A 20,413-nucleotide genomic window follows, 5' to 3' on the forward strand; every position below is an offset into this window, starting at 1 on the left:
CTCGTTAAGAGAAGGGCATCTTTGCACACACAACTTATGACACATAATCCAGTAATTATGACCTTGTGATTCTTGTTATGATTAATAGTACCAGAATTTAAAAATATGCGTTCTCTTAATAATTTAAGAAAGTATCTGAAAATCTCCTTCCAGAAATTATTTAAGTAAGAAAATAATTCTGATAGACTAATCTTGAAGCACTATGTAAATCTCTGTTCTACAGTTTACGCTACCTGCCCTCAAAGATGCTTACCTGAGGTCATCCTTTGTCTTCTAAGGATTAGAAGATTCTAAGGAATCTTAGTCTTCTAAGATGCCTTGGTCTTCTGACTGGAGGAAATCTCTTTAACCTTTATGAGACTCCGTTTCTACAGCTATAAAATAGTGATTCTAGTGCCTACCCTTCTGTTGTTCTGGGTTTGAATGGCAAGGTACAGGTAAGGCAGGTAATTCCTTGAGAGAAATTTTTAGTCAAAAGAAATATTTAAACCATAGGAAAGAACAAGTCCCTTTTTCTATCAGAAAGATATTGGAAATTTTGGATAAATTCAAATACATGCAGCAAAAGGGCAATGATCTAAGGAACTGACTCAATCTTTTTTTTCCCCTAAGATTTTATTTCTTTATTTGAGAGAGCGGGGGAGTGGTAGGGGGAGAGGGAGAAGCAGACTCCCCACTGAGCAGGGAGCCCGACATGGGGCTTGATTCCAGGACCCTGGGATCATGACCTGAGCTCAAGGCAGATGCTTCCCCGACTGCGCCCCAAAACTTCACCCAGGCGCCCCAAAACTCAATCTTGATACCAAGAAGCAACAGGGAGGAGTGGGGACTGGGGTAAACTAGAGAGGCTGGGAGAAGATTCATCAGATCTGAAGGAGAAGTTTCTCAGATCCAAGTAAGTGCTACCATACACATATGATACTCCAGGCCTGGATTTGCCAGATTTTTCCATTAAAAAAAAAAAGGCTTAAATTCCAATTTTTATCAAATATAGAGATGCAGAAGTGAGTTACTCACTGAAATAGAGCTTTTTTGGAATAATGTCCCAACCCTGGTATAAAACTGTGCTGCCCAAGACAGTAGCAACTCATTCACATGTGACGCCTCAGCCCCTAAAATGCAGCTGGTCTCAGGGATGATGTCTTATACCAGGTACACACCAGATCCGAAGACTTAGTTTGGGATTGTAAACTGTTAACAATAATATTAAAATATGATGATGTTTTATGAGAAATTTACCGTCTTTTAAGCATTGGCAACAGATTTAAATTTATTCTACATTCTAGATTTCTAACATGTAGCAGGATTATACCTATAACCTACAGGAAGTTGGCCTTTGCTAAATTGTATTCTATCTATTAAATGAGAAGTAGTCAAAACCTTAAGAACAGAAGGAACCACGAGCATTCTAGTCAGGCAAAGGCTTTTTAAGAAATGTAATTCTTGGGGCGCCTGGGTGGCACAGCGGTTAAGCGTCTGCCTTCGGCTCAGGGCGTGAACCCGGCGTTATGGGATCGAGCCCCACATCAGGCTCCTCCGCTATGAGCCTGCTTCTTCCTCTCCCACTCCCCCTGCTTGTGTTCCCCTCTCTCGCTGGCTGTCTCTATCTCTGTCAAATAAATAAATAAAATCTTTAAAAAAAAAAAAGAAGAAGAAGAAACGTAATTCTTACTGAGAACTTCATCTGGAAGGACCCATATTGAAAAAATGATCTGAATAGAAAAGGGGAGGAAAAGCCCTTCCAAATGGTGTTGAAATAAGTTATCCTAGCAGCTCTATTCAGGAGGGCTGGCATAGAGAGATAGTGGGTTCATATGGGCCAATTTAAAAAAGCCACTAAGTATATTACTTATGATATCAAAAAATAATTAACAACAGCCAGTCGCATATCAAATAAATTACGACGCAATCCTATAATAAAATATCATGCAACCATTAAAACTAACAGTGAGGAGCAGAAGCTTGCAAACCCCAAGAGCATCACAATCACCCAGGGAGCTTGTCAAATGTACAGATGCCCAGGCTTCATACCAGTGCACCTGAAACAGAGTGTCCACACGTGGGGTTGGGACAACATTGCAGGTGATTCTAGTGCATCAACCAAACTGGAAAAACTCTTCAAAATCAAAGCCAATTATCAAACAGGATGCATAGTATCGTGTTCGGATGAGGATCTGGCTCCACTGCGTGAAAGAAACACCACGACCCCCCCGCCCCATGCATGAACATACACACAAGTAACGCTCTAGCCGAAATGAAATAAAAGTGCATTTCTCATGTAAATGAATCCCAGAAGTAAGCAGTCCAGTTGACAGGTCCACAAAGAAGTTAGGGACCTGGGCTACTTCCAACTCACCACCTGACCACACCCTGAATATAATTTCATTCTCATAGTCCAAAATGGTAGCTAGAGCTCCACCCATCACATCTTCTTTCCAAGCAAGGAAGGGAGGGAGTGAAAAAGAAGAAGGGGCAAATGACTATGTCAACTGTTATGTTTAGGAGATTTCCCAGAAGTTACATCACAACATTTCATCTACATCACGAGAATGTAGTCATACAGCCATGTCTAGCAACAAAGGAGGCTGGAAAAATCCTTCTTCCAGGAGGCCAGGCACTCAGCTGCAAAACAGAAATTCTGCTACTAAGAGAATTTGAGATAACCAACGTTGGGTAGACCAACAGCAATCTCTACCAGAAGTATAATATTAATATGGTGAGTCATGTTGATTTGAACCATATGAAATTAACATTTCTAAGTTATAATAGATAAATATCAGAAATTCATTTGATTCATTCTGTTATATTTCTATGGAAAAATCTAAAAAGATATACAGTACATATGTGAATACTAGTTATCTCTGGATGGTGGGATCTCAGGTAGCCATGAATTATTTGTGTAATCTTTAAAAATAAGGATCATAATATATACACAAAAAGGGGGTTTAAAAACAGCATGTAAATTAAAATCATATTTTATAAAATATATGAATACAACTTGTGTGTTTATCTATGCATATATATATATATATACATACACAGACACAAAGAAAAAAAAGAGTTTCAGTATATATATCAATCAAAATATTATTTCTGGGCGTCCCTGGCTGGCTCAGTGAGTAGAGCATGCAATTCTTGATCTTGTGTTGTAAGTTCAAGCCGCACGTTGGGGGTAGAGCTTACTTTTTTTAAAAATGTTCTTTCTCGGTAGGGGATTATAAATGGTCATATTTTCTTCCTTATATTTTTCTGTATTTTTTTTCCAAATTTCTAACAGTGAACTTGTAATACTCATACAATAAGAAAAACAAATACAGGAAGAAAATAAAAACAAGAAAAGAGGAAATTTTAAGACCAGAAAAAACAAAACGAAACCCTGCAGCGATCTACACATACATGAGAAAGTATGGCTGGGCATCTTAGCAAATGGTTAAAATGGAGCTGATGAAAACATACAGAAATTCATTCAACAACAAAAACTGTATTGAGACCCCTGTGTACGAGACCCTGCCCTAGGCTCTGAGGATGCAGGATTAATAAAATCAGCCAGATCTATGCTCTCCCGGAGCTCACAGTCTGGTGGGAAGATAGATAGTAACCAAGGATAAATAAAAAATAAGAATAGCAGGGATTTGTTGCCCAGCTGTATGAGCTAAGCATGTTATACATATTGACGGCTTCCTCTGAAAAACAGTTTAATGAAGTAGGTACTGCCGTTATCTCGACTTACAGAAAATTGAGACACAGGGCAGTTGCCCAAGGTCACCCAACGAGTTACAGGGTAGTGGCGCCAGGATTTATATGGCGGTGGGATAGGCTGACTCCGGAACCTATAGACTTAACCACCAATTGGTAAGGTCCAGGCTTCTACCTCAATAAGAATTACCTGAGGCACTTGGGAAATAGACCTGCAGTAGGTCTAGATTGGGACTTGAGAATTTGGTCCTTCCCAAGCCTTCCAGATGTTTCTTCTCTTTAGGCTAATATGAAAAATTCTGCTCTCGACACAAGGAAGTTAGAGTGGGGCTTGCCTCTTTGGCCTTGAGGAGCTGGAGTAGCACTGACTGGGAAGGGTCGTGAGGCTGGAAACGTTCTGTACCTTGATCCAGGTGGGGCTTACCCAGGTGTGCACATATGTAAACATTTATGAAGCATTCAAAATAAACATGGTCCCAAAAGAAGCCAGGCCTGCAGAAGACCAGGGAAAAGCAATCAGGCAGAAGGAGGAGAAGATGCAGAGCCCCTGAGGCCACAGCAAGAAGGCAGGTCGCACTGGCCTGAGCGAAGAAAGAGGGGAACTGTAAGATGTGCCGTGGGACTGGTAGGTAACAGCCAGTTCACGTCTAGCTCATTCCTGCCCTACGGCTCTTGCTTCTGCCTATCCCTCAGGTTGGAATTGCCACCCCCACCCACCACCTGCCTGCTCTCTGGTTATTACCTACTCAAAGAGGCCTTCCTTGACCATTCCCGCAGTCTTTAACACAACATTGTTTTCTGTCTTCTGAGACCTTCTCACTACTAAGAAATCACACTGCGGGGCACCTGGGCCACTCAGTGAGTTAAGAGTCTGACTTCACTCAGGTCATGATCTCAGGGTCCTGGGATGGAGCCCCCCTTTAGGCTCCTGGCTCAGCAGGGAGTCTGCTTCTCTCTCTCCCTCTGTCCCTCCCCCTGCTTGTACACGCGTTCTCTCTCTCTCTCTCTCAAATAAACAAATAAAATCTTAAAAAAAAAAAAGAAGAAGAAGAAAGAGAATCACACTGCTGATTTGACTATTTCGTGTTAACTGACTCACTAGCTACTAGCCATGTTCTATTAGAGAAGGTACGAAGTCATTCGGATCACCCCTGAACCTCCAGGGGCGAGCACAGTGTCTGGCACTTTACAACACCGATATATAAATAACGGGTGGAGGACAATTCCATTAGTTATACAGTCATATTTAGTGAGATCCTACTTATGTGCCGGGCACGAGGCCAAATCGCTGGGGATGGATGGATCAATGAAGCAAAGAGATTTTAAAATCCCACTTTCTTGAGAACTTTTGAATGTGTAAGAGGAGACAGGTAATACACAAGCAAGTTATCTATCTCATAGATAGATTATTTGATCCACTGATCGATAGATATATTCCAGATACATAATGTTAAACGTCATAAGTTCTAAGAAGAAAGAAAAAGCAGACCAGAGAGAGACAGGAAGCGGTTGGGTGGGGTAAGAGGGAGCTTCAATATTAGAATGCGCTAGCCAAGACTGGCCTCTCCAAGAATGTGAGTTTGAATCCAGATCCGAAGATAGTAGGGAGGGCGGCAGGCGGATACAGAGGGAACCGTAGCGCAGGAAACCTGAGGCTGGCGAGTGCTTGGCGCGGAAGCCTGAGTAAAGGAGAGAGTTGTAGGAGATGCGGTCGGCCAAGCCGACACAGATCAGAGAGGACAGTGTCTTTCAACAGCTGGGTCTTCCAACAGCTGGAAACTTGGAAATGCTCGTTCTCGGGCCTCAACCCAGACTTAATGAGTGAGAAACTCTGGGGCGGACCCAGCGGTCTGTGTTCTGGCCAGCCCTCCAGGTGACAGTGCACGAGAAAGTGGGCAGAACCCTGGAGCAGGGGGCCTTTGGCGATAGATCCTAGTTGTTACTCTTAGGATCCACGTGATCACTGTCCTCTTTATTTCACTAGCTGGGCAGGGGACCCGCCCAGCGCTCTGCTGATTTGCCCGCCGCTGACGCTCAGCTGGGATTTCTCCCTAGCTTGCCGCGCTGGGCGCACCTCTCCCCCCACCCCCCCACCGCAGCTCGACGCGGTCCCCTCTGCAGAACATCCCGGCGACCCGGGAGCGACGCCTTGGGGACGAGACGCCCAGGGCGGCAGGTGCAAAGGCGCCGGAGCCGGGGAGGCCAAACGCGTGGGCCACGACCACAGGGGTGCGGGCCGGGCGCCGGCTGCCGCGGCCGGGGGTGGGGGCGCATCCCGAGCCGCCAGCGGTTGCCCAACCCGCCGGGACGTTTGTGCGCGGTCCAGATCCCGGGGGAGTCCGCGGTCCCGGGCGGCGCGGCCCGGGCATCGGGATTGGCCCGCAGCTTCCCCCGGGAGCCGCTGATGCAAAGCCAGGCTGGGGCGGCCGGGCCGGGGCAGCGCCCTCTAGGCAGCGGAAGTGGAGCTTGCTTTACATCCGTCCTCCCCGCCTGGTGGAGTTGGGAGAAGGAAGGCTGGGGGGTGTGGAAAAATAAAAGGAAAAGTCCTTGCACCATGTAGATCAGCGCCCCCCACCCTGGCACCCCGGCCGGCCGGGGACCTCCCAGTCTGTGGCCATGAACGCGAGCAGCGAGGGCGAGAGCTTCCCGGGCTCGGTGCAAAGTAAGTGCTTTTCCGGGCGCAGTGCGCGCTCCGGGGCCCAGTGCGCGCTCCGGGGCCCGGGCCCAAGCACGTCTGCGATGCAGCGAGCAGGCCCGGGGCCCCGAAATCGGGGTGACGGCCCCGAGCCGGCGTCTCGGGCACCACGGCGGGCGCGCTGTGCAGGGGGCGCCGGAGTAGGCTTAGGATGGGGGCACCCAACACAGTGCAAGGCGGGGGGCGCTCTCCAGCCTCGCAAGACCCCTTGTAAGGGAACGGTGGGGGAGGGCATGCCGTTCAGACAATCGCCACCCCCTCGGGGCATTCCCCGCCCCCCCGGCGGAGTTTGGGGGGATTTGGGGGTAACTGCGATTAAGCTGATGGGAAAACTTCTGCTCGGTGGCTCAAAATCCTTGAAGTCTGGGGATCCGAGGGCTGCATGAAGTCTGGCGCGCTGGGCTTGCCGGCGCACTGGAAAGCCCTTTACACATTAAAGGTGGACATCTGAATGGGGAATGGGGCGGTGGTCGCTTTCTTTGAGTTGGGGATGCATTTTAATTTTCCTGATGAGACAGCAGCCTTATTCAAGTACTTGATTTCGCCCGCTGCATTGTTTCCCAAAGTGTGGTCCAGAGACTGAGCGCAAACCAGCCACCTGGGAGCGTGAGCACTTATTTAAAAAAAAAAAAAAAGCTCCCTGGGCCGCACCCATTAGATGGGGGACGTGGGGGAGGGGATCTGTGGCCAGACCCTGAGTGGTTCGGTTGCGCACAGTTTGAGAACGACCCCCTGGCACAGGGGTTTGAGGACATCTGGCACATAGTAAGCGCTTAGCTTGTTAGCTGTTGTGTAGACATTGCCTCCCAAACTTGGCTGGGTATTCCTTGCATAACTTGTGAAAAGCACAGATTTCTCGAAACACCAGCCCCTCCTGCACCCTACCTCCGTTAGCACTCAGTATCTTTGAAGTGGAGCTCAGATATGTCCATGTTTAACACACACACACACACACACAACCACACACCAATTGTTCTGATGCTGTTACAGGTTTGGAGAACATAGTGAAGATAAAGGAATTCTTTATTGTTGCTGTTGAGCTCATACCTGTACCCAGTGTTTTCTATTTGGTCTTTTAATTCTCACTACAAACGCAGGAGGTTAGGTATCTTTTATCATTCCAAATTTTCAGAGGGGAATACTGTCGCATTCAAATAGGGTATCTCTGTCATAACCCCACCAGGCATCGTGCAGGGGCATGGGGACCCCTGTGCTGGCCCTTTACAAGCACCATGTTATTTAATCCTCTTAACCATCCTATGGAACAGGAATTTCTACCCATTTTACAGATGAGAGAGATCAAGCCCAAGTCACGGTTTGTAAATCGTAGTGTCAGGATTCTCAGGAAAGCCTAGGTCATTATTAGTGTGCTTGCCACATACTGGAGATATTGTCATTAAAACCCTTTCCTACGGGGTATCAATCTTGTTGGATCATTAAGGAATCCTCATCAATGTCAGTCACCTCCGGTTCCTTGTTTTCCTGTTAATCTCATGGGCGCCTCAGCTGCAGGGAGGTAGTGTTCCAGGGGAATGGAAACGCCTTCGTTCCTTCCATCCATTGATTTCGATGTACTTAAGTGCACGGGGCGCTCTGCAGAACGGCTTGTAAAACATTACAACACAGCCCAGACTAGCTCTCCTTAGCAAGTCAACCAAATTGTGTTTCCACACAGAGATTTTTTTGTCTTAGCTTGACTTGGAGAAAATTGAACATAAATATAAATATTTACAACTTTTCAGAAAGTTGTGATTCATGTATACCAACTGTATATGCACAAAGGTGGTTCTCATATGATTTAGATTTGAGGATAATTAGAAATAATATAAAGACCTTAGAAGTACTTAGATTATGATGCATAGATAACATAGAATAGTGTGTTATTAGATAATCATATATATTTTTAAAGATTGATTTATTTGAGAGAGAGAGTAGGGAGAGGGGCAGAAGGAGAGAATCTCAGGCAGACGCCCCCGTGCGCACAGAGCCCGCCACAGGGCTCCATCCCAACACCCATGACATCATGACCTGAGCTGAAACCAAGACTTGGGTGCTTAACCTACTGAGCCACCCTTTAAATAATTATAAAAATTTTAGTGATCTAGCCACAGTGTTTATGTGATACTATGTGGGGAAAAGACTAATTTTACAGTACATTATGATCTTAATTTTTAAGCATAAAGAAAATAAATGGAAGAAGATATTTTGTAATGTTCATGATACACATAGGTGGAAAGATGGTGAGTGATTTTCCCCCTGCTTCTTCTCTTCCAAATTTTCTGTTATAAACATGAGTTTCCTTACAATAAGGCAAAGAAAATTTTAAAAATAAAGATGAAGGTAGTCATATTAGAGACTTATTAATTGATTGTATTTCTTCATTTAACCAACATTTACATAGCACTTTCTAATATAGTGCCAGATATTGTGGTGAGTTCTTTGTAAATGTTAACACAGTATTAACTCTTGGCATCATTACTCTTGAGAAACAATGCCCCTATCAGTTAGGAATGAATTTTGGCTACAAGTAACTGAACTATACCAGCCTAATGAGAAGTCTGGAATTAGTTGATTCAGGGGATCAGTGAAGTAGGGATCAGCATCTGTAGCGATCTTAGCATTTTCCTCATAGTAACAACATGGTTGCAGAAACTCCTGGCATCACATCTGCATTCAAGGCCAAAAGAAGAGGGAACCTGTGCCAATCATGTCTGATCCCTTTTTATCATGAAAGCCAAACTTCCCAGAACTTCCCAAGCATGTAAGAGACCAAGATGATTGAGTAGTTCTCATGGCAGGGGCAGAGGAGGGGTGTAAAAGTGGAGGGATTGGCTTTCATAATGAGTGGGGAGTAAAACTACCTTTCCTTAGGATAGGACACAACTACTGGTCCTTCAAAGTGCAAGCAGCCCTGCACATCAAAGAACTTTCTTTCTTTCTTTTTTTTTTTTTTTTTAAGATTTTATTTATTTATTTGTCAGAGAGAGAGAGAGAGAGCACAAGCAGGGGGAGCGGCAGGCAGAGGGAAAAGCAGGTTCCCTGCTGAGCAGGGATTTGATCCCAGGACCCCGGGATCATGACCGGAACCGAAGGCAGACATTTAACCGACTGAGCCACCCAGGCGCCCCTCAGTGAGCTTTCTTGCGTAAAATGCCACTAGTCCCCCGGTGAGCAACAGTCACTTGGGTCTGGGAACATTGCTGCTGAGGGAGAAGAGGGGGGTAGAATGGACATCGGGCCAGCAGCTAGCCATCTCTGCCACTGTGCCCTTTTTCCTACTGTGAATCTGGTTTGTGTTGTGATTGCAAGCTGTTTGAAATTAATTAATTAATTAACCCATGGCTTTCCCTTTGTCCCATGGAGTTCCAGGTGGCACCACGGTGCTGGTTGAGCTCACCCCGGACATCCACATCTGTGGCATCTGCAAGCAGCAGTTTAACAACCTGGACGCCTTTGTAGCTCACAAGCAGAGTGGCTGCCAGCTGACCAGCACGCCCGGGGCGGCCCCCAGCACGGTCCAATTTGTATCTGAAGAAACAGTGCCCGCCACCCAAACACAGACCGCCACCAGAACGATCACCTCAGAGACCCAGACGATCACAGGTACGGCCGGGAGGGGGGGAGCGACTGTTAGAGTTGGCCTGGTTATATCCCAGACACCTCCGTGGAACTTATTAAAAATATAGATTCCCAGGGTCCACCCTGTAGGGCTGCTGATTCATTATTTTTAACAAGCTCCACTGGGAAGCCAGCTGCCCAGCCAGGTTTGGGAACTGCTGGATGGAAGCATTAACTGTTAGCAGTTAGAGATGTTGTCACATGTTCAAACGGACAAAAAGCAGATTTCTAAAACAAAAACCTATATGTACTAAGAAAAAAAAATACTTGTAGGAAATACATTGCATGGGGGAAAAAAGTAGTTATTTTGGGTGGTGGGAGTATGGGTATGATCCCAGAATTTGCATGATTTTTATAAAGAGACAGAAAACATGGGTGTTCTGTTTGGTTTTTTTAATTTACCAATAGGCATTAATGCCTCCCCACCACCCCCCCCACACACACACACACCCCCGCCCCGTGCTGCCAGCTGGGAAAATAGAAAAGTTCATCCTACTTCTTGGTTGTGTTCATTTACTCCACCAAAAATAAATTGCAGATAGATCCAAAATTTAAATGTACACAGGGAAACCATAAAAGTTTTAGAGTAAATAGTATACACATACACAGACACACGAACACACACACTCACTAACATGTACCTATACTTACACCTGTATGATCTGTCTCAAGGGACTAGACAACTTTAAAAATGTGAAGTCACCCATTTATGAACTAGATCGCGCAGACGCTGCTTGATCCTGTGGAGAAACAATGTATTCCTAGCTAAAGGCATTCAGATTTTTAAATTAAAATATATGGGGCTCCTGGCTGACTCAGTTGGTGGAACATGTGACTCTTGATCTTGGGGTTGTGAGTTCGAGCCCCACGTTGGGTGTAGAGATTACTTAAAAATAAAGTCTTTAAAAAATAATTATATAGGGGCGCCTGGGTAGCGCAGTCGTTAAGCATCTGCCTTTGGCTCGGGGCGTGATCCCAGCGTTCCGGGATCGAGTCCCACATCGGGCTCCTCCGCTGGGAGCCTGCTTCTTCCTCTCCCACTTCCCCTACTGTGTTCCCTCTTTCTCTGGCTGTCTCTCTGTCAAATAAATAAATAAAAATCTTAAAAAAAAATAATATATATAATATATATATCATTATATATGTAATACTAATAATTATATATAGATAGATACGTACATATATCAATACTATGCCTACCAAAGAAGACAGGCTGCCCCCTCTGGCAAAAGAAAAAGCATCCTGTATGCGGCTACAAATAAAGTTACAATTTTCCCAAAGTAAAAACAATGTACAAAACTGAAGACCAACACTGGGGGAAAAAAACTGCAGCACAGATGACTAAGGCTTAATGTCCTTCATATATAAAGAACTCCTAAAATCAATAAAAGTGGAGAAAAAGAACCAAATGAAAAAGTCAGCAGGGGACAGCAGATGATATATAATAGGCCACTGAACATAAACGGAAGCTTTGTCACCTTAGTAATTAAATTAATGCAAGTCAAAAGAAGGCCTGGGACAGGACACAGCTTTCATTTTCTGGGGATGTAAATTTATGTAACCTGGGCAATTCTGTGATATCTTTTAAATTTAAAATCTTTCAAATTTTAAAATGTACATAAACACATTTATCTAGTAAGTCCACTTATCCCTTTATCCCATAAAATTTTATAAACAGACGTATAAGAGTATTCATTTACAGTATATGCTATAAAGAAAGTGGAACCTTTGTTATACACATCAAGAGAGAATGAGATAAATAAACATCGGAGATTCGGACAATGAAATATGACTTAGCCTTGAAAAGGGGAGCTAGAGCTTTGTAGAGACTCAGAGATTCTCAGGGGAAGTGTGAAAACACACACACACACATATGCATGCATACATAGTATTATATTCAAGGCAAGCTTCTAGAACAGGAATGAGCCAGGCAATGTTAATGAAAGAAGTAAGCTGTGCGTAAGGTAATGGGGACTGGTGGGGACTGCGGTTAAGTAGAGTAAGTATACATGACTCGTCCAAAGGCATAGCTGCCCTTTGGATCCGGTCAGTGAGATATTTGGGTTTTTCAGAGAAGCAGAAAAATGTAAAATTGCCCAAATGCTAAAACCTTTTCAGCCAAATGAAATACATTGATTAGCCTTATTGAGCCCACAAGTTTTTTCTAGGCTTTTCTCCGACAGTGTTTATTGAGCGTTAATTTGGAGCTGAGGGGTGAAAAGAACATCTAAAGTAGGGGCACCAACTTTCACCCCTTGATTTTGTATTGGTGTGGTGTTTGAATTTTTTTAGCAATAAGCGAAGTTTTGGGGTTGTCTCCTTAATGCATCCAAAATAATGTTTCTGCTGAGTTTTTAAAACACTAATATATAATTACCTGATCACCTCACAAGCCTTAAGAAAGGCACATTGAGGTTCTCCTACTTTCTCCTGAGTTTATCTTAATTATCATCCCCGAGGAAGTCACCAAGAAAGTGTTAAAACTAAAAACCACCTTAGCAGGGGCCTGAGTACCACCTTCTTATTTTACCCTGGACAAAGGGAAGCTGCAAGTGGGGAGAAGACACGGCCAACAGGCCACCACAAGTTCAGGACAGTCCTGGGACTTAGGTTTGGCCTTTACCTGAGTGGTCTTCTCCCTGTTCACCATCTTCAAAATCAAACTCCCAGTAACCCCGCACACTGGGTGTGAAACCTATAACACGTCAGGGGCTTCAAGGCCCACAGTGTGGCCGTTATACCTTTCTGGGTTCTGAGGCTTTGCTTGTGCTGTTCCCTCTCCTGAAATACTTTTCCCGACAGGGGACCTTGTTTCATCTCAGGACACTCCCCTTCATTCTGTAAGATGAAGTCTTCTGTTTTCCAAACTGAGCCACGTTTCTTTGCCTCAGAGCCTGAGTGTGTCTTGTACCATCTGCCTGGCACTGGCCCTGATGCGTACGTCCGAGCTGAGCTTAAAGGCGTCTCCTCGGAGACCCCTTCCCTGACACCACACACACGCTGTTCCCCCGGACCAGGTCAGGTCCCCGTCATTAAACCATCACTGAGCCGTAAGCATTGTGAGGTCAGGAGCTGCACCCCTCATGTCCGCCACTGGACCCCCAGCACCGGTCTTTGTTGAGGGAACGAGCAGCTGCCCCAGTCTCCCATCCGTCAGTAAAGCTGACCCCGCAGCCACATACCTGCAGCTTCTTCTGTCCTAGTCTTTGCTCAAAGACGTTCCCCCTCCCCTCGGCATTTCCACTGCCCTGTGACCACTCACTGGGGGCATGCCTGGGTTTTGCCAGTCATCCTGTATGCTCAGGCAGGGCCTGGAGACCCAGCTCACGGTGGCACCCACCGCTCGGTGTTTCGGGGAGCCACCCATTCCAGGGACAGACTGCTGGGCCTGTCTGCCACCCACCAGCCCTAGACTGCGGGCAAGTCACCCTCTGCTCTCTCCTTAATAGTTCTCATCTGTAAAAAAGGGGTTCGAGTGGCACCTAATACTATTAGGTAATAGAATTAGGTGCCTATTACCTAGTAATCATTGTGTTATTGGAGGACTCTGTAATAATCCACATAAATGGTCTGGGATAGAATAATTGGGCTCAGTAAACAACTGCTTTTATTAACATAGAGATTAATGAACAGGTGGCGAGATTTGCAGTATGTTCCGTCTCTGGCTGACTCAGCGGCTCTTCCTCATCGTTCCTGCTTCTCTGCCACAAAACATGCAGTAGCCTGCTTTTCCCCCCTCCTTTCACACTTTCATTTGGTCTTCTGGGCCCAACTCTCCACCTGCACGGGCTTCGGTGTTCCACTTAGTGGCCGTTTCCCCACCCGCCTGTGGACCAGGATACCCAGGGAGCTTGTTAAAGATACTGGTGCCTGGGCTCCACCTCTGAATTTGAAGCTCTGGGGCTGAGGCATCCGTATTTCTAACAAGCCCCTGGGGGATTCCAGGTCTCAGCCAGCGTGGGGAGTCACTCACTGCTCAAGGCCAGAGTCTGACCCCCCGACCCTGGCAGATTTCTCCAGATATTCTCACCCAGACATTGCCCCAACTTGTTTGTGCCTCTCATGCTGTGATTAAAGCCAAACCCTTCCTCACTCAGCTCATCTCTGCCCCTTCTCTGTCTAATAATTGTTGGGTGTAAAGTAAAATGTATTCTCTGCCTGCTAGCTTTGAAAGCTGCCTCTTGTTTGGCATTTGGTTTAAGAACTTGCCTACAGGTGCGGTAACATGAGATATTGATGCCGGTGAAAACAATTAGCATCCCACGTGCATTTTCTAAGTTCTGAAAATCTTGGGGCTTAGAAGTTAGGCCCCTGAGTTGGCATCTTGGCCACATAGGAACATAGGGGCCTCCTGACCATGGTGAATTACAAGAGCTCCTGATGTCTCATTTTTCAGATGGGGACAAGAATAAATAGAAAGACCACAGGGCTTAATAGTTAAAGGGTCTGGACCAGATTGTCTGAGTTCGATTCCCAGTGGCAGCACTTGTTGACCTGGTAGCCTTGGGCATGTAACAGGATCTCATTGCCTGTTGCCCCAACTGTAACATGCCAGTACTCACCTCTGAGGGTTCTAGCCAGGGCTTCTAAATACAAGACACTTAGAGCTGTCAGGGTTAGCTCTCCTGACTTTACCAAATCGGGGGGCTATGAAAACAAAAGGAAACAGCACAGGGAAAATGATAGTGCAGAACCTGGCTCATGATAAGCCCCCAGCCAATAGTAGTTGAATTGATTTCTTGACCTGGAAGGGTCTTTCCCCTTCTGGTGAATTCCTACTCTTTTGGTCCCAGGCTAAAAGTCACCTCCACCTAGAAGCTAGCCATGATTTCTCCCTCTCCCCCTCCCCCCCAGGTCAGGTGTTTCACGGCTTCCCCACCCAACACTTATTTATCTCAGTTGCAATTAACTAGTAATTGTGTGACACACAGTCTGTAGTTCACTAGAGAAGTGGATTCAGATGCTCCCAGAGGCCAGGCAGCAGCAGATATGCCACGATGGGGAGTGGGAGGGCCTGTGGACAACCCGCTGGGAAAGGAAAGCAGCCCGACAACCATCACCAGCTATGTCTTGGTGGGACTAGGAGCTGGGCTGGCTCTCACAGGTAGGCCGTGCTGTTCTCCTGGTGAACATAAACAGTTCACAGGACATCAGCATGAGCTGGGCCACTCTGGGACCGTGATGGAACAAGACCAAAACAGGACCCCTCCCTCCTCCTGTCTGAGGCACAAGGTACCAAACATCCCCTCCCCTACTAATCTGAGTGACAGTTGCTTCTCTGTCTATGCCAGACGAGCCTTCTCTGCTCAGTATTATTAAGATACCAAATCCTAGGCTTCTCCCCACTTCCTGACAGCTCCCGGGCAGGCTTCCTCCAGCCTCCCCACACCTCACCTAACGTGAGCCCCCAACCAGGAATGAGTCCTTCGTAGCAGCCCTGTTACTGAGCTACCCCATGGCTCCCGTGGTATGAGATTTCCCTTGTCGCACTGAGCGACAGACTTCTACCACCACAGCCATGTCCCTGGTGGTCTCTGACCAGAGGACGTTGACATGGGGAAGATCCAGCCCACCTAGTTGATTTTGAAAGCCTCGAAAGAGAATCTGAAGGCTTAGTTTGGCCTGTGGGCCCCAAATGAGTGGTTTACCTTCTAGTTTACTGGATTGTAAATCTCCCTGCCAGCAGGGACCTAATCCATCTTGTTTTCCTGCACCCCTCCCCCCACACCAGGCCTGGGACATCATAGGCACTCAATAAACCAGTTAACGGAATGAAGACAGGAAAGGGCAGCTGTGAGCCTTAAATGAGTGTGCATATGGCCTGGGGCACAGCGTCTGTCCCATTGGGAGGGTCCCGTGAGGGCAGCATTGGGACTGTTTTGTGCCAGATGCCGGAGCCAAGATAGTGGAGAAGCTTGCCGTTGGAGAATTCCAAGCCCATGGGGGAGAATTTAGTCATAAGACATACAAGCGCAGCCGTCTGTGACAAGCATAGCCTGTGCAGAGAGTTAATGGAGTAGATTGGTGCCAATGGGGAAAGCCGGAGGGAAAATCATGGGTGAGAGCAAAGGTATAATAGGCCTTGAAAGACTCACTCGCCTTTGGGAGGAAGATGGTGGGAAGGGGCATTTCCTGATGGTGGTTGAGAAGTGGGGATGCTCCAGGCAAGATCTGGTAGCCGTGGCTAGAGATGACAAAGAGCATATGCGGTAGGAGCCGTGCTTCAGCTCTGGCTTTTATTCTGACAGAGCTGGGGAGCCATTGAAGGTTGTTGATCAGGTGAGCAGTTCAGTAAGATAAGCCATGTAATGATTTGCTGGGAGGATCTGACAATAATAACAGCGAATTCTAATGTAGTGCTTAGTTGCCGTCTCTTTTCTAAGCACTCCATATGAACCACAAATCAGTTGCGAAGAATTATTCCCATTTTAAAGACAGAAAGGGAGAAGCAGGCTCCCTGCCCAGCAAGGAGCTCCACGCGGGGCTCGATCCGAGGACCCCCGGATCATGACCCGATTGGAAGGCAGACACCCAACCGACTGAGCCACCCAGAACCCCCCAGAATCTGTGCTCTTGACCACCCCTTGGAAGAGTTCTCATGACAGTATTTCTCAAACTTGTTCGTGCCTCAGAACCCCCTGAAGCTCAGGTGAACCATGCAGATACCCAAACCCCCTTCCCCTTGGGGTAACATCTCTGTGGCTCTGAGTGGGGTCCTGGGAATTTAAATCAGCCAATGAGGGCTTGTTTTAAGAACTGAATCGAATCTGTGTTATAAAGAGATCCCCAGATGGATCCCAAGATCCCAAGAAGCTTGTCTGCCTTACTGCCCCCAAGCTTAATGCCGTCTTCCCCACCCCACCCCCCAAGGAAAGTTCACACCAAACCGAGGTATCTCGGTCCCAATCCCTACCTTCAGGGCAAGCGGGTCTGATTGGCTCGGTCCCTGTCAGGTATCTGCTGCTGGACCAATCAGCTGCGGCAGAGGGAGGGGGTGGAGTCAGGAATGGGAGCCTGGAGGAGGGCTCACCGGGGGGCTCTTGGCTGGTGGGGTCCCTGTGCATCACGTGTGTGAAAACCCTTTTCTCTCAGGAAACGAATTCTGAGTTTGCAATTGGATCCAAAAACCTAAATGTGAATCATTGGCCTGGTCAACGTAGGAAGAAAAAAGCAATCGATTCGAATATATGACAATGTAGTAATATCCTTCATCTGTAAAGCTCATGTACATGTCGATGAGAAAAAAAAGTGAAATTCAATAGGAAAAAAAAAAGAGCTAATAGCATAAACGGAGTTCGGTACAGAAGGTATGGGAATGGATAAAAAACGTTGAAAGGGTTTCATCCTCACCAATTACAAAAGAAATACACATGACACTAAACTGACTGTATTTTGTCCTAATAGCCAGCAAGCTAGGGAAAGTAAAGGGGAGAATGTAAATGGATTTAGATTTTTGGGAAGGATCTTATAATTATGTATCAGCAAGCAATTAAATGACCATACCATTCAGACCAGTTCTTCAACTTTTAGAGGAATGTATCCAAAGAAGCTAGAGGTCAGTTAAAAATTTGGGGTAGGTGTTATTTATAAAAAATAATACCTAGAAACCAACTCAGTGTCAAAGATGAGAATAGATCATTGAGCCATGCCACAACCAAAATGAAGTAATAGTATGTAGTCATTCGAAATTGTGTTTTGGATGAATGATAGGGTGGCATACATCTTCAAATGGCGAAATTTTTTAACAAAGAAGGAGACTAAATGATTTAAGCCACAATGCCAGTTTTATACTTTTGAAATCTTTATACAAAGAAATGTCTTAGCCATTAGGTGGATCCTTAATTCACAAATGTCCTTTAAGCCCCTGTCCTTTGTCAAGTTCTGCATTAGGTGAAGGGAGACAGTGATGGAGAGGACAGGTATGTTCTCAGGTGGTTTATCCAACCAAAGGAAGGAGGGTGGCCATTAAATAATTTCTCGAGTAATTATTTAATCACAGTAGAGATAAATGCCTTAGAGAAAACGTACAGTATATAATGAGCATATAATGAAGGGGTGTATATTGTCACGCAGGATATTGCCATGGCCACCTTGGGCAGTTTTGTTTTCTTCTCTACGCTTATTCTGTACTCCCTAGACTTTCTACAATTAGTGTTTACTTTTATTTAAAAAAATAAAAAACAATACAGGGGTGCCTGGAATACTCAATTGGTGGAACATGTGACTTTTGATCTCGGGGTTGTGAGTTCGAGCCCCACGTTGCATGTAGAGATGACTTAAAACTAAAATCTTTAAAGATATATATATATATACACATATAGTTTTTAATTTAAAAAGAAAAGAAAACAAAGCGGAGTTTTTAAATTGAAAAAGAAAAGCGAGAAGCAAAATGGGTCGGAAGACTGCCAAAAGCTGAAGGACAGCTTTGTGGAAAAGGAGCTATTCCACGTGAGCCCAGCGGGTTCAGACGCTGATGGGTACGACCTCAGGGAGAAAGATTTTGGTTCATAGAACAGTCTTACATTTTAAGTAGCATCGTAACTACGTCACTGGATACCTGAGGGGCTCCCGCTACACACCAGGGCTAACTGCAACGAACAGGCTCTCGGGTGCACACCCGGACACACAGCACAGCAAGGGAAATCCCCGGGAGGCAGAAAAACAAAGCGAAAGCCCGCAGCAGGTGTGTGAGGCTGTGAGCTCCTGGAAGGTATGGGGGGCTGATCTCAGTAAACATGGGGCTTGACTTTGACAGCCACGCCAGAGAAGATGAGGCTCTGAGCTCTTGCAAAGAGTTGGCCTCCGGTCAGTGGGACCCTACACATCTGGGAATGCGTGCGACTCCAACATCAGATCACGCTCAAACACCTAAAGGGCCTGACGCAGCCCCCCAGTGACCAAGGCCACTTGAAGCCTTTCCCTGGGGTATCTGTAGGCCCTGCTCTTCCTGGGCATCCCGGAAAGAAGCCGGGTGTGGGGGATAGATGGGAAAGGGTGACCCTCTAGAAAGCCAGTTAAGAGGCTCCAGCAAGACTTGGTAACCAGATGCCCCAAGGCCCCTTGGTTGGCTGTTGATTTCCAGCCACCTGCAACAGAAACTGTTAATAATTTTGTGCTTCCACATTCCGAAGTGTCACCTTCTGTCTGAGGCCTTTGTGGATCACCCTACTTAAAACTGCATGCGCCCCAGCACTCCCTGGACCCCTTCGCTGCTGCATTTTTCTCCATAGCATTTAGCTCTGTGTCTGTATTCGCTAGATAGCATATGTTTACATTACTTATTGCCTGCACCACTCCCGTGTCAGCTCCATGAACGCAGGGATTCTTGTCCCTTTGGCTCACTGATGTGTTTCTAGTGCCTAGAACAGTGCATACAGTAGGTGTACACGTAGTAGGTCCTTCATCAATATTTGCTGGATAAATCTGCGAATAATGACAACAGCACTAACAGTTTTACGTGCCTGATTTACAGTCTTCACAGCAGCCCTAGGAGATAGGGATAGAAACTGTCCCCATTCCCCAGGTGAGGAAAGTGAGGCTCAGAGAGGTTACGTAGGGACACCTGGGTGGCTCAGTTGGTTAGGCATCTGACTCTTGGCTTTGGCTCAGGTCATGGTCAGGGTCGTGAGGTCAAGCCCCACGTCGGGCTCTGTGCTCAGTGCAGAGTCTGCTTGAGATTCTGTCTCTCTCTCTTTCTGTTCCCCCCCTTCCTCTGCCCCTCCCCCTGCTCACTCATACCTTCTTTCTTGCTCTCGCTCCAAAATAAATACATCTTTTTTTTTTTTAAGAGCGAGGTTATGTACCTGGCCTAAGGTCACACACAGAGTAAGTGGCTGGACCTGGACTCATATCAATTCAAAGATAGATTTTAACATATCTGAAATGGAGGTGCATGTCAGAGTCAACGAGATTGCTGTCAACCAAGACGCAGTCACCAAAAAAAAGAGAGAAGAAAAAAGTCTTTGGGAGCCTGTGAACGAGCTTGAACATCATCGGACGTGTTCTGTCACTTCGGCAGGTGGTTTGCATTGTTTGGAACTCTCGTGTATTGAGCCTCGTCGTCGAAACATCTTCCAAGACACTGGGCGATGATTCCGGTTACGGATGAGAAGTAACTGTGTACCTAGAAATACTTGCAGACAGTAGCGGGGGTCCACTTGATATGAACAAAGCAAATGGTTGTTTTTGGAGGAATAACAGCAGTTCTTGCAAAGCAACAACCAGGAAAGAGGGATTCCCTCCCTTAGACAAAGTTGGGTGAAGTTTCACTCATGACGTACATGGAAAAGGACGGTGTACGCCGGTGGTTCTCAAACTTGACCGCGTATCAGAACAGCCTGGGTGGCTTGTCAGAACACAGGTTGCCAGGCTGGGTCCACCCCAGAGGTTCCGATTCATTGCCCT

General features: G+C 46.2%; 1 protein-coding gene across 4 annotated transcripts in view; it reads left to right on the forward strand.

Moving 5' to 3' along the window:
* The first annotated feature begins 5,768 nt into the window (after positions 1–5,768).
* ZFP64 (ZFP64 zinc finger protein) overlaps positions 5,769–20,413 on the forward strand; it is a 93,322-nt gene continuing 78,677 nt past the window's right edge. For 2 of the 4 annotated variants that reach the window (XM_026503756.4, XM_026503754.4), the window contains exons 1-2: positions 5,769–6,358; positions 9,755–9,994. In XM_026503756.4, coding sequence (XP_026359541.2) covers positions 6,313–6,358; positions 9,755–9,994 — 286 coding nt within the window. In that variant the 5' untranslated portion in view covers positions 5,769–6,312. The remainder of the gene's footprint in view (positions 6,359–9,754; positions 9,995–20,413) is intronic. The other 2 variants (XM_048222260.2, XM_026503755.4) reach the window with 1 other exon arrangement.

This window comes from Ursus arctos, unplaced genomic scaffold, assembly GCF_023065955.2.
Source record: "Ursus arctos isolate Adak ecotype North America unplaced genomic scaffold, UrsArc2.0 scaffold_16, whole genome shotgun sequence".
Classification (NCBI taxonomy): domain Eukaryota; kingdom Metazoa; phylum Chordata; class Mammalia; order Carnivora; family Ursidae; genus Ursus; species Ursus arctos.